Source organism: Leuciscus leuciscus (assembly GCF_965113295.1).
Source record: "Leuciscus leuciscus genome assembly, chromosome: 21".
In the NCBI taxonomy this organism is placed as follows: Eukaryota; Metazoa; Chordata; class Actinopteri; order Cypriniformes; family Leuciscidae; genus Leuciscus; species Leuciscus leuciscus.
In genome coordinates, this window is record NC_138745.1 from 28,357,106 (window position 1) to 28,368,893 (window position 11,788).

At 36.9% G+C, this 11,788-nt stretch overlaps 2 protein-coding genes across 2 annotated transcripts; one reads left to right on the forward strand and one right to left on the reverse strand.

Annotated features, from left to right (window-relative positions):
* Nucleotides 1–401: 401 nt before the first annotated feature.
* arl3b (ADP ribosylation factor like GTPase 3b) lies at nucleotides 402–2,693 on the reverse strand. The gene is made up of 6 exons (XM_082153028.1): nucleotides 2,537–2,693; nucleotides 1,958–2,101; nucleotides 1,736–1,852; nucleotides 1,601–1,651; nucleotides 1,330–1,515; nucleotides 402–1,242 (listed from the first exon to the last, which is right to left on the reverse strand). Exons 1-6 carry the CDS (start codon nucleotides 2,537–2,539, stop codon nucleotides 1,195–1,197), a joined length of 549 nt encoding a protein of 182 aa, XP_082009154.1. The 5' UTR covers nucleotides 2,540–2,693; the 3' UTR covers nucleotides 402–1,194.
* A 675-nt stretch (nucleotides 2,694–3,368) lies between these two features.
* On the forward strand, nucleotides 3,369–11,753 carry sfxn2 (sideroflexin 2). The gene is made up of 12 exons (XM_082153010.1): nucleotides 3,369–3,519; nucleotides 4,817–4,999; nucleotides 5,084–5,254; nucleotides 5,359–5,457; nucleotides 5,683–5,758; nucleotides 6,056–6,141; nucleotides 6,244–6,304; nucleotides 9,144–9,210; nucleotides 9,320–9,369; nucleotides 9,799–9,848; nucleotides 9,957–10,004; nucleotides 10,955–11,753. Exons 2-12 carry the CDS (start codon nucleotides 4,842–4,844, stop codon nucleotides 11,052–11,054), a joined length of 966 nt encoding a protein of 321 aa, XP_082009136.1. The 5' UTR covers nucleotides 3,369–3,519; nucleotides 4,817–4,841; the 3' UTR covers nucleotides 11,055–11,753.
* The last annotated feature ends 35 nt before the right edge of the window (nucleotides 11,754–11,788 follow it).

The following is an 11,788-nucleotide window of genomic DNA, read 5'->3' on the forward strand; positions in this document are numbered from 1 at the left end:
TAGAAAATCAGGAACTGAACTAACAAATTAATACCAGGATGGTAAACATGGTCAATAGTGCCATCTATACCACATTTATGTATTCTGAAAGATCAGTTTTTTTTTTAATTATTAAAATTTGCCTTTAACTGGTAATACAATAACACAATACACCATATGGTTTCAGAATGGTATTGGATAATAAGCAATATCATTCGAGTGTAGGTGTATGTGAAGTGTGTCGTTGTGCCTGTGTCAACACCATATGTTGTGAGGGAGTGTGTCTGACAGATATCTTAATCTAATGTATAAGCATTGGTGGAGTGACTCAAATCAAATGAAGAAAACAAATAAAACAAAAACATAATTGTATGATTACTTAGTCTAAAACAATTCTCAGCCAATAAAACTTCACACTTGCACATATTTTCAGTGTTTTACTTAGTATGCTTCAGCAATTTCACACACAACATGACATTCGTAGACACTACAGAAATAATCTTGGTGTGATGATCACAAACTTCCTCTTGTACTCGTCAGTGTATAGATTACAGCTGTACAGGCCACTTACAGTATAGAGCTCTAAGAAATCCTTAAATGCTGGATTTGTACAATTCAACAGTATATATATATGCAGAAAATAATTTGCTATGTGGAACATTATTTACATGTAATTATCAAAAATGTATTTCATATCCTGCCGATGGTCCCCTATTCTTCTGTACATACTGATGGTTCTGAATTTGCGTACCGTAAATTCATTCGTATCTCTGTTACTCTCAGGAGAAATGACCTTAGATTAACTATCTAGCAGTTGAATTGAACGATGAAGGCTGCCACTTCTACAAATGTCTCATTAACAAATTCCACTAAATAACTATAACGTTTATTATAAAAACACAAGTCGTTCATCTCAAGAAACGAAGGCAGAATGAATTAAGATCTGAAATGTACTAAAGAAACCTCAAATCATGGTTGACTATAATGTGAAATCGCATGGATGTACATTCTTAATTTTGAGATTAAAAGAAAGGATACTATTATCTTGAACTCATTGTATGAATACAGGACCATAGCAGACCCATTAGGAGAGGCAAAAGTGAGTTTAAATAGTTTTGAAGGGGTGCCTTCATTTTCTGTACCTACTGACAGTTTTTTCAAACTCATGAACTTTTACATATCCTCTGCGCGACCAGGGTGAAAGCCACAGTATCTCTATTTCCTCTTAGCGTTCACACTCTTGCAGACCCAGTTCATGCCATCCTGAAACACAACATTTGAGTAATTTAGTCAAAACTGTAAAAATGGACAAATGTCAAATTTTGCTGTCAATATGTGTACTAAAGTGACCTGGACTCCTTCTCCGGTGAGGGCAGAACACGACTGGATCTGCCACACTCGGTCTCGGATAGTGTGCAAATTCAAACCCTCGGCTATCTCGGACGCAGGAGCTGCTGTGAGCAGGTCTTGCTTATTTGCAAACACCAGGACTGGGACACCGCTCAGCTTTTCTTCATCGAGTAATTCAGCCAACTCCTGCATGCAGATCAATTCACTTATTTAAACACTGAGAGCAGAAATAGTTTGGAATAGCAAATCAATCATAACAACAAAGCATCACCTGTCCCGTTTCCTCAAATCTTTTGCGATCTGCACTATCAATGACATAAATCTGAAATCAAAAAGATTTCATTAAACAAGTGTTTGGAATTAAAGTGGATTGTGGGATGACTGTTAATCGGACGGATGATCTCACCAGTACATCTGTGTTTTCAAAGTAGTTCCTCCAGTAGGGCCTGATCTTTCGTTGACCACCAATATCCCACACATTTAATTTGAATCCTTGCGATTGGACGCTCTTGATATTGAAACCCTAGAACAAAAAAAGAAACAGTTACGATCCAGTAATTTGCTTTGCATTAAATCTAATTGGCTTTCTTCTGAGATGTGAATGCAGTAGTTACAGTAACCGTGTCACCTGTGTTGGCGTAATATGAGTGATGTCTTCAGATGCCAACTGTTTCAGTAAAGTGGTCTTGCCACCGTTGTCCAACCCTAGAAGCAATATCCGCACCTCCTGGTCGGGGGTACTTTTCAGTTTCCGTAAAATTGATAACAAACCCTAAAAATCAAGTAAATAGCGCAGATTATACAATGCTCTGAGTTTATGCAATGCTTGCATCATGACGTCATACGCACGAGCATCAACAAACAAACAAACAGGTTTCAAGAGACTCAATTATTACTAACGGGATGTAGAAAATAAATCTTGATGTAGTTTCCCCCGAAAATAGGTATAAAAAGAGACATAACATTTGCTTAAGCGATTCTCGAACAGTCGTGACACTTAAACAGTCCTTGCAAGCTAATCTCATCCACGACCGAGAACCGCTGCTCATCTTTAATACCACTCGATTACCAAAGAAAAAACACAATTCTCCTCGGACAACACGGCTAACATGACTGAATTTCACAATGTGACAGGGAGTATAATGTTGAATCTCAAACAAAAACGTAAACAGGTAATAATTCGTTTATTGTAAGCGCTTTAACTCACCATCTTGTGATTCTGCCTCCCTGAGACGCCGCGGAGGGTTACTAGGGGGAAGACAGGATGACGTAGTACGCAATACCTACGTGCATTTTCAAAGGGAGCAAATTGACGTAGTTCGCGGTAAAAACATTTTAGTTTTGCTAACTGTTTTAAAACTATGATTTTAAACTAACAAAATAGAACTTTTAATGTTAATTAATATCGTCATAAATTATATATTTTGATACAGAAATAAAAACATATATTTTAAAAGCTAATAATACTAACTCAGTGACCAAATCCATATGAGATGGTTTATGTACAGATTAATGTGATGTACTGTATTAATGATGTATAGAAATATAAAAAGAGTCTTTTAAATCAATCAATCGGCTGAACCTGCTCTGAACGATTTGTTCACGAATCTTATCCGATTCCTCAAATAATTTACTTCGAAAAGGCAAGCATTTACAAATTTGACAATTTCTATAGTATTTTATTTCTACATAACGTAAATATAAATATATCGAAAAATATAAAAGCTATTTTTAAAAAACATGCTATTCAGATTTCAGCTAACGACTCACTCTGAACCGAGAGAGTCGTCTCTTTCGGACAGTCTGATTTGAAATGCATTTGGAGTGAACTGAACTGTGGTTATATATGCTTTCTGCAAATGGAACTGGGATGCACGAAATTGCATTAATAAAACTAAATAGTAAAAAGTATAATACACGTAATGTGTGCATACGCGTTAGAAATGCTTTAATGGAAACATTTTAGACTTAGAGCATGAACAGCTAGCTGCTACTGTTCGATTTGCGGAAATGAGCCAGACTTCCTCCTATCTCTAGTGTAAGGGGAGGGAGATTCTTCTCTTCAGGGATTGGAAGATGGAATGCCACGTGCTCGTCTACTGTTGCAAGCCCACATCATCACTTCATTGTTTTTTACTACTGCTGAAGCGCCACGAGATATAAACAAGAGTATCAAGTCGCTAAATAAAGGTATTTTAATATGGCATATTTGATATTTATGGTTTTGTCTGATTTGTTTTGGCAGCGCATATCCGGGTGCTTGTGTACAGTGAACATGAACATGCAAGCTGCTAGACAACTTACAGCCTGTCTACTTTGCATGATTCAAATGTCATTTTAATGCAGGGCTGGTTTTATGAAAATTAAAGCTTCTTAATGTTTGAGAATTATTTATGTTTTAAAAGCGCACGCATACTTTGTTATGCCATTTTAGAAATGACATGGCGAGGTCTGTTTTCCTTTAAGCTTGTTGGTAACATAGCCTAGTTTGTATAGTAAGCTGTGCTAGTTGTATTAGTTTGGTGATATTTTATTTTAATTAGAGTGTATATTTTAAACATATTTCTGTTAAAATACCAGTAAATCAGGTTAAACTAGTAAGGAAACAAATTACTTGAATGAAAATTGTCTTGACATGTTTGGACCTATTGAGAATCAGTCTTTGCCTGCTTGTTTTGTGCATTGCCTTTTGTGCACTTGTGCTTTCAATTCACTGCTGTAAATAGTGATGTTACAAATGTCAAATCTGGTCCACCATCACCTGCTTTGCTCATGCATTGCTTTACATTTGATAATACATTACATACATTACAATCTGCATGTTACTTGTTTAATGCAAAGTACACTTGATGTGTAAGGATATTTATAGTATCCTCAAATAGTTTTTTAAACAGCCATATTGTTTGTGAAAAGTTACTTTTTATGTAAAAGTTTCATTTTGAACTAAACTGATGATAAGTTGGCCAGACACTCAGGAGTCCAGCTTTTGATTTTACTAGTCAAGACATTTCCCAAAAGCATTGTAAGCCTAAGTTGATCGTAGAGACCATTGATGGTAATTGATCTTTGATCAACTTACGATGCTTTTGGGAAACGCAGCCCTGGTCTGTTTTGCCGGATATCCATACTTCTGTTTGCATAGCTGGCCTCACCGTGAGAGCTATGATTTTTGGCTTTTCTCATAGCATTTGTTAGATGAGAAACCAGTTAGAAACAAAATAATATATCACAATGGGGAGATAAAATGAGCCCACATTTTTTAGGTCACCCAATAATATAAATTCACCCTTTGTGAATAAAAAAAATTGCATTTGATTTGTGCTAAACACACTTTAAGACCACTTTAGTCTGATCACATGACTTTAGTCACATGATTTTCGTTCTATGGACCTTAGTTTGATCTGTTCTCTGTGGACTGGAACTGGAAACCATTGATGTATTGAATATTTGTTTTTCATGTTTTTTTGTTTTTGTTTTTGCCTCCCAGGCTCTTTGGAAGGAGAGAGAGATCCATGGAAGCTATGAAGAGCTTTGATATCGACGCCCCACGCTGGGATCAATCCACGTTCATGGGCCGTCTCAAACACTTTTTCAACATCACTGACTGGCGCACAGTTGTGCTACCTGACTCCAGACTAGATGAAGCCAAAGTGTTAGTGGAGAGCTGCAGGTGAAGAAACAGACTGATTTGCTGAGGTTATCTTTATGCTTTTCTTCCTGTCTCTTACTTTCTGTCCCTTCCTCTTTCTCTCAGAGCTGGCTCTATTCCTCCAGGCACAACCGAGGAGCAGCTACACTATGCCAAAAAGCTGTATGACTCGGCATTTCACCCCGACACGGGTGACAGGATGAACCTGATAGGGAGAATGTCATTTCAGGTGCCTGGGGGCATGGCCATCACAGGGTTCATGCTTCAGTTTTACAGGTCAGCATTTAAAATGTTTTTGTTTGTATTATAATTAAATCTAATATTTATTTTAGGTATCATATATTATAAAGATTAACCAATCATTTTGTATGGTCATGTAGGACAGTTCCTGCTGTAGTGTTCTGGCAGTGGGTTAACCAGTCTTTCAACGCTCTGGTCAACTACACCAATCGCAATGCTGCCTCTCCCATCACACCAAAGTAAGTTAAGTTCCTTTGACTTCTTTCTTTCCATGAACTTTGCTCTCTTATAAGAAGAATTGGGTCATATGGTAGGTATGCAAATTGTATACCACTTAAAATGTGACTGTCCCATGATATCTAGCGATTTATTAACAGATGTCTGGAAAGGATTCTTCAAATAACAGATAAGCTTCAGTAACAGAAATGGGTTTTGGTTGTGTTGTGTGTACCTTCTTTGCCCAGGCAGATTGGAGTAGCTTATGTGACGGCAACAAGCACAGCGCTGGCCACTGCAGTGGGGCTGAACCTCTACACAAAGGTATTACTCAGCCTTAAATGAACTGTGACACTGAAGACTGGAGTAATGGCTGCTGAAAAATCAGCTTTTCATCACAGGAATAAATTACATTTTACAGTTGTAACAGTAAATTGTAACTGTATTTCACAAAATTGTGATCATTTTGTATATTAAATACCAAATGAAAGTAAAAAGAATTAAAAGTTTTTTTTTTTTCCATCATCAGTTTTATCTGTCTTATCAGTTTTTACAGTCTTATCTGCAGTGGTAATACATCATCCATTTCTAATTCAGCATCTTTAACCTTTATTTCCTCAGAAAGCTCCTCCACTGGTGGCCCGCTGGGTGCCGTTCGCTGCCGTGGCCGCTGCTAACTGTGTGAACATTCCAATGATGAGACAACAGTGAGACCCTCTTTTTCAATTTCTAGTAGTTTTGATGGGTCTTACTCAGTAGGTTCACATGTCTAGATGTTAGTATATTCAGGTTTATTCTTTCCTATATAGGGAGATTTTGAACGGCATTGCTGTGACCGATGAAGATGGAAATAAACTGGGCCACTCAAGGGTGAGGGACATTTATTGGTTGTATCAGGGTGATGCAACCAGCAGCTATCACTCTGCAGCTCTCGCCTGGTCGCTCACTGAAGCTAAGCAGGGTTGAACTTGACCCTGGTCAGTACCTGGACGAGAGACCTCCTGGGAAATTAGGTTTCTGCTGGAAGAGGTGTTAGTGAGGCCACCAGGGGGTGCAAATCCTGTGGTCTTTGTGGGTCCTAATGCCCCAGTATAGTGATGGTGATATATATATATATATATAGATGCCTTATTAACGTTGATTCTATGGGCCGCTACATGTAAGCCATCCGCCATATTGGAACAGTCAAAGCCAGTCCGTGAACATTCAAGAGCAAGTTGACTCAGCGTTTGCAACTGTAGTTAGACGCATGAATGAATATCTATATCTGCGATAAACTTCAGCAGATGATTTTGATAAACTAACACAATACAACAAGACGAAGGTGTCGGCTAACACAGCATTAAAAAGTTACCAAAGTAAAAACATTAAAAAGTACCATAGTAAAAACCTGTAATATTGAGTTAATACAACACAAACCAACGCATTCTTACCTGTGAAAGGTTATCCCGAATCTTCAGGAATTTAAATGTCAGCGGTTTCACAACCAGAAGCTGCGCAATGTTGTGGCATTATTGATTGTCACTGTGAGTGATGACACGCTGACCGTTCCAAGATGGCGGACGCGTGTACATATCTATGATGGGGACACTATACTGTCAAAAAACACAGCCCTTCGGATGAGACGTTAAACTGAGGTCCTGACTCTCTTTGGTCATTTAAAAAAAAAAACAAGATGTTCTTTGAAAAAGAGTAGGTATGTAACCCTGGCATCCTGGGCAAATTTGGCCATTGGCCTCTATCCATCAAAATGGTCTCCTAATCATCCCCATATAAACTGATTGGCTTCATCATTCTGTCTCATCATCCAATAAGCTGGTGTGTTGTGGCCACCACAATTGAAATTTTAATCTAGCTACAAATCTCACAAATGCACTAACCAAAGTTCAAAACTGGTTAAGTCAAACTTGTCTCATTCTTAAAGGGATAGTTCACTTTGAAATACATTTTTGGTATGTTTTAGCTTACCTCAAGGGCATCCAAGATGTAGGTGTCTTTTTTTCCGCAGTAGTTTCAATTTTGATATTTTTAGGTCAAACCGTTCTTGTCTGTCAGTCATATAATGCAGGTCTATGGTCACCACCTCAAAGAGCATGCACAGAGTCCAAATTAAAACAATTCCCCGTCGTCCAAATTAAACAATTCCCCATCGTAAGTACACATTGATGGCCTAAGACACGAAACGAGCGGTTTGTGTGAGAAAACGAACAGTATTTATATCGTTTTTACCTCTTATACGCAGCCATGTCCAAGTGATCTGATCTGACGTGCACGCAGACTGGTGCATAGATATATACACACTAGATGTCGCCTTAAAGACATTCGTTCCAATGAACTGCCGTAGACAAGGCGACATCTAGTGTGTATATATCTATGCACCAGTCTGCGTGCACGTCAGATCAGATCACTTGGACATGCTCTTTGAGACAGTGACCATAGACCTGCATTATATGACTGACAGACAAGAACGGTTTGACCTAAAAATATCAAAATTGAAACTACTGCGGAAAAAAAGACACCTACATCTTGGATGCCCTTGAGGTAAGCTAAAACATACCAAAAATTTATTTCAAAGTGAACTATCCCTTTAACACCAAAAAAACCATCGTTATGATGTTTAGAAAGTACACTTTAGAAAGTCTACTTTTGCACAAAACGTCCTCTCTATTAAAGGCTGCACAAGTTGGAACGCTCTGCCAACGGTAATTAGAGGCAGCCCCACTTTTGTTTCGTTTAAGAAACAGCTTAAAAGATGGCTGAATAACAATCAAAACTGTGAACATTAGGTAAGAACAATGCATAGGCACTTTAAAATATGCACTTTAAAATAGGCACATTTATAACAAGCACTTTAGGATGTCTATGCACAGGCACTTTAAAATACGCACTAAAATAAACAATTATTATAACAAGCACTTTGTTTAAGCATAGGCACTTTTAACTCTTTTTAGCTCTATACGTCTGTTTGGTATTATGTATTATTTTTTTATTTTTTTTACATGTCTGGGACTACGGATGGAAATTAGCATTGTGATAAATCGGGCGTATTTACGTCAGTTTATATTGTACGTTCATCAATATGCATTGCAAATTATATCCAAATAAATTAATAAATAAAAAATAAATATGGCTTCCGTCGCATCATCAAGGTGATGCTTCACATTAGTGGTGATTGAGGAGATTCCTCCCTTCCATATGTAAAGCACTTTGAGTGCTGAGAAAAGCACTTTATAAATGTAACAAATTATTATTATTATCATGAACTAACATCCCATGATGAAAGTAGTTACATTTCTGCTCTTAACATTCCCCTTGCAGAATCTGTAAGATGTTTATCATTTCTACAAAATGATATATCATAAAACATTTTATTCTTTATGTAGTATTGCCCTGAAGAAGCTGCATGTATTCCAGAAGGTTAAATTGAAAATTAATAACAAAAATTACACAAATGCCTGTTTAAAGGCCTACATAGTTTTTACATCATGTCCTTAATACTTTATTATTATTATAATTTATAGCCACTGCATCATACATGCCGATACCAGAGTATGTAAACTTATGAGCTGAACCATCTGTTTAAACAGATTTCAATGTGTTTAGTGATTATAATAATCAGTTTAATGATCAGATGTCTTTCTACACTATAAGCATTTCTCTGTTCTTAAGTTGCTGAATAAATACTGTATACTGTCTGTGTTTGTCACAGAAAGCAGCTGTCAAGGGCATCACACAGGTGGTCATCTCTCGAGTTACCATGGCAGCGCCAGGCATGAGTAAGTGCAGAGAGTGTGGCCAGCGTTATCAGATCTCAGTGCTAAAATAAACCAGCCCTCACCCAGCGGTCAATGTTGAATCCTGAGCCGTTTTCTTTGTTCTTTCCAGTCATACTCCCCATTATTATGCAGAGGCTGGAAAAATACAGATTCATGCAGGTGAGTGTTAAGGTGTTCTGTGTCCAAGGAGCACGCAATGGAATAAAGAGGCGATAAAATAGCCAGTTTATGATCTGCTGGTGTTTCTGTTATAAATTCACTCTCTCTCAGCCCTCAACGACTGTTGAGTTGGTCTCATATAACTGTTAGTTATCATCAATGCATACAGGTCAATAATTATTACAAGTGTTACTGTTGATCCAGAGAATTTAATGACACTTCCAACTATCTGAATGAACATTAGATAATGATGTGCAGTGTGTAGCATAATAATGTTTTCTATAAAGTGTTACAAAGACAGTCTTATTTTTTATCATTCATTATTTTATATTGGGATTCCTGGGTCTGTAAAGGCTAGAAACGCCTATAGATGAATGTTTTTTTTATATAACATCTTTGCATTTGTTCGTTTCTTTAAATCTGTTGCAGAAAATCACATTTCTTCATGGGCCACTGCAAGTCATGATGGTTGGCGTATTGTAAGTGATCACATTTCTTATTATGAAAATAGCAACGATTTATATGGCAAATATATGAGATCTTATTTCAGCAGAAGAAATGACAACTTGCCTTACTCTGCTTCACAGTCTGATCTTCATGGTGCCTGCAGCGTGTTCACTGTTTCCTCAGAGATGGTAAAGTTTGCACATAAAGCTTTTTTAGAGGGATAGTACCTCTTTAAAGTAGATCTTCAAATATACACTACCGTTCAAAAGTTTGGGGTCGGTAAGATAAAAAAAAAAAAAAAAAAATTGACATTAGTCTCTTGTGCTCACCAAGGCTGCATTTATTCGATCAAAATTCAGTATAAACGGTGATATTGTGAAATATTATTACAATCTTAAAGAACAATTTTTTTATTTTAATAGATTTTTAGATGTATTTTATTCTTGTGATGGAAAAGCTGAATTGTCAGCATCATTCCTCCAGTCTTCAGTGTCACATGATCCTTCAGAAATCATTGTAATATGCTGATTTGGTGCTCAAGAAACATTATTATTATCAATCAATTGTTTTATAAAGTTCAAAATATCAGCATTTATTTAAAATAGATTCTTAAAATAGAAATCTTTGGTTGAAAGACATAATTTACTGTCACTTTAAATCATTTTAATGCATCCTTGCTGAATGAAAGTATTATGCCCGGTTTCACAGACTAAAATGCATTTGAGCAGTCTTATATTTAAGGAACTTGTGCATGTGACATGTGACATTGTTTTGTCACAAGATGCACATTTAAAAAAAGCTACTTAAATGTCCTAATTTAACTAAAGCCTACTCCTGGCTTAACCTATCCCTGTCTGTGAAACCAGGTCTTAATGTCTTACTGACCCCAAACCTTTGTCATTTTTTTTAATGCATATACTCACCACTTTCCAAGGCAGTTTAAATTACCAGAAGTGACTAGAGCAGACAATTTTGGAGCTTCGCAGATTCATTATGGCATGAAGCTTATTCACACAACCTTTTTTTGCTGCTTTAATCCATTATCTTCCTCAAAAAAAGCTCCTTTCATATGTTATCACAGTAACTGTGGTCTCTGAGCCATATCAGACTAATCAGTCATTTGCACATTGATTTGCAGTTCTATGGCTGTTACCAAGCTGGAACCTGAGCTCAGAGAGTCCATCATTTCTCAATACGGGGACCGTGTCAGTTACATCTACTTCAACAAGGGCCTGTGAGTGCCAGCCAATCACACTGTCCTATCCAGACTGGATACATGAGCCATCGCCCAATCAGAAGCTCTTTTCCTTTTTTTTTTGCTAAAGAAGTTGCTAAAAAGAAACTTTTTGAATTGAGGCTTTGTTTCATGACACATAAAGAAAGTAATGCACTAAAGCATTATTCATGGACAGTTTTTGAACATTTGGCCCTGATTGCTGCAAAGAATCAGTTAGATTTGTATAGATGAGTTACAGAGAGTTTATGGACATTGGATAAACCTGATCCAGTTGCCCTATCATCTGTTCCTGTTGTATATGACCTGAATAATTGGGAACAGATTGTAATAGCTGAGAACTGTTTCCCTCTGATGGCAAATTCCATCATTTACCACAAACATCTCTCAGGAATTTTAAAGTTTAATGCTTTAACACCCTCTAAAACCAACAGTGAAGTTATTTTATCAGGTTTTTCTTAAACTGTCAGACATTCAGGAATATACAGTCAGATCATAAGCGTTTATGTTTGAAATACTAGTTATGAGCATAAAGTGGGGGAAAGAAGAGTCTATTAAACATCAGTTTTAAAGAGCATTTCACAGTTAGTGTGCCTTTAATTTGTAAGAAAAAAAATCCTGCCCTCACTGTGAACTATCTGAGTTATGTACTTGTTTTGATCATTATAAGATGATAAAATAAACAGACAGCTGTCGAAATAAACCCCCGGTCTGTGATAACTCATGGGTGTTGTTGAA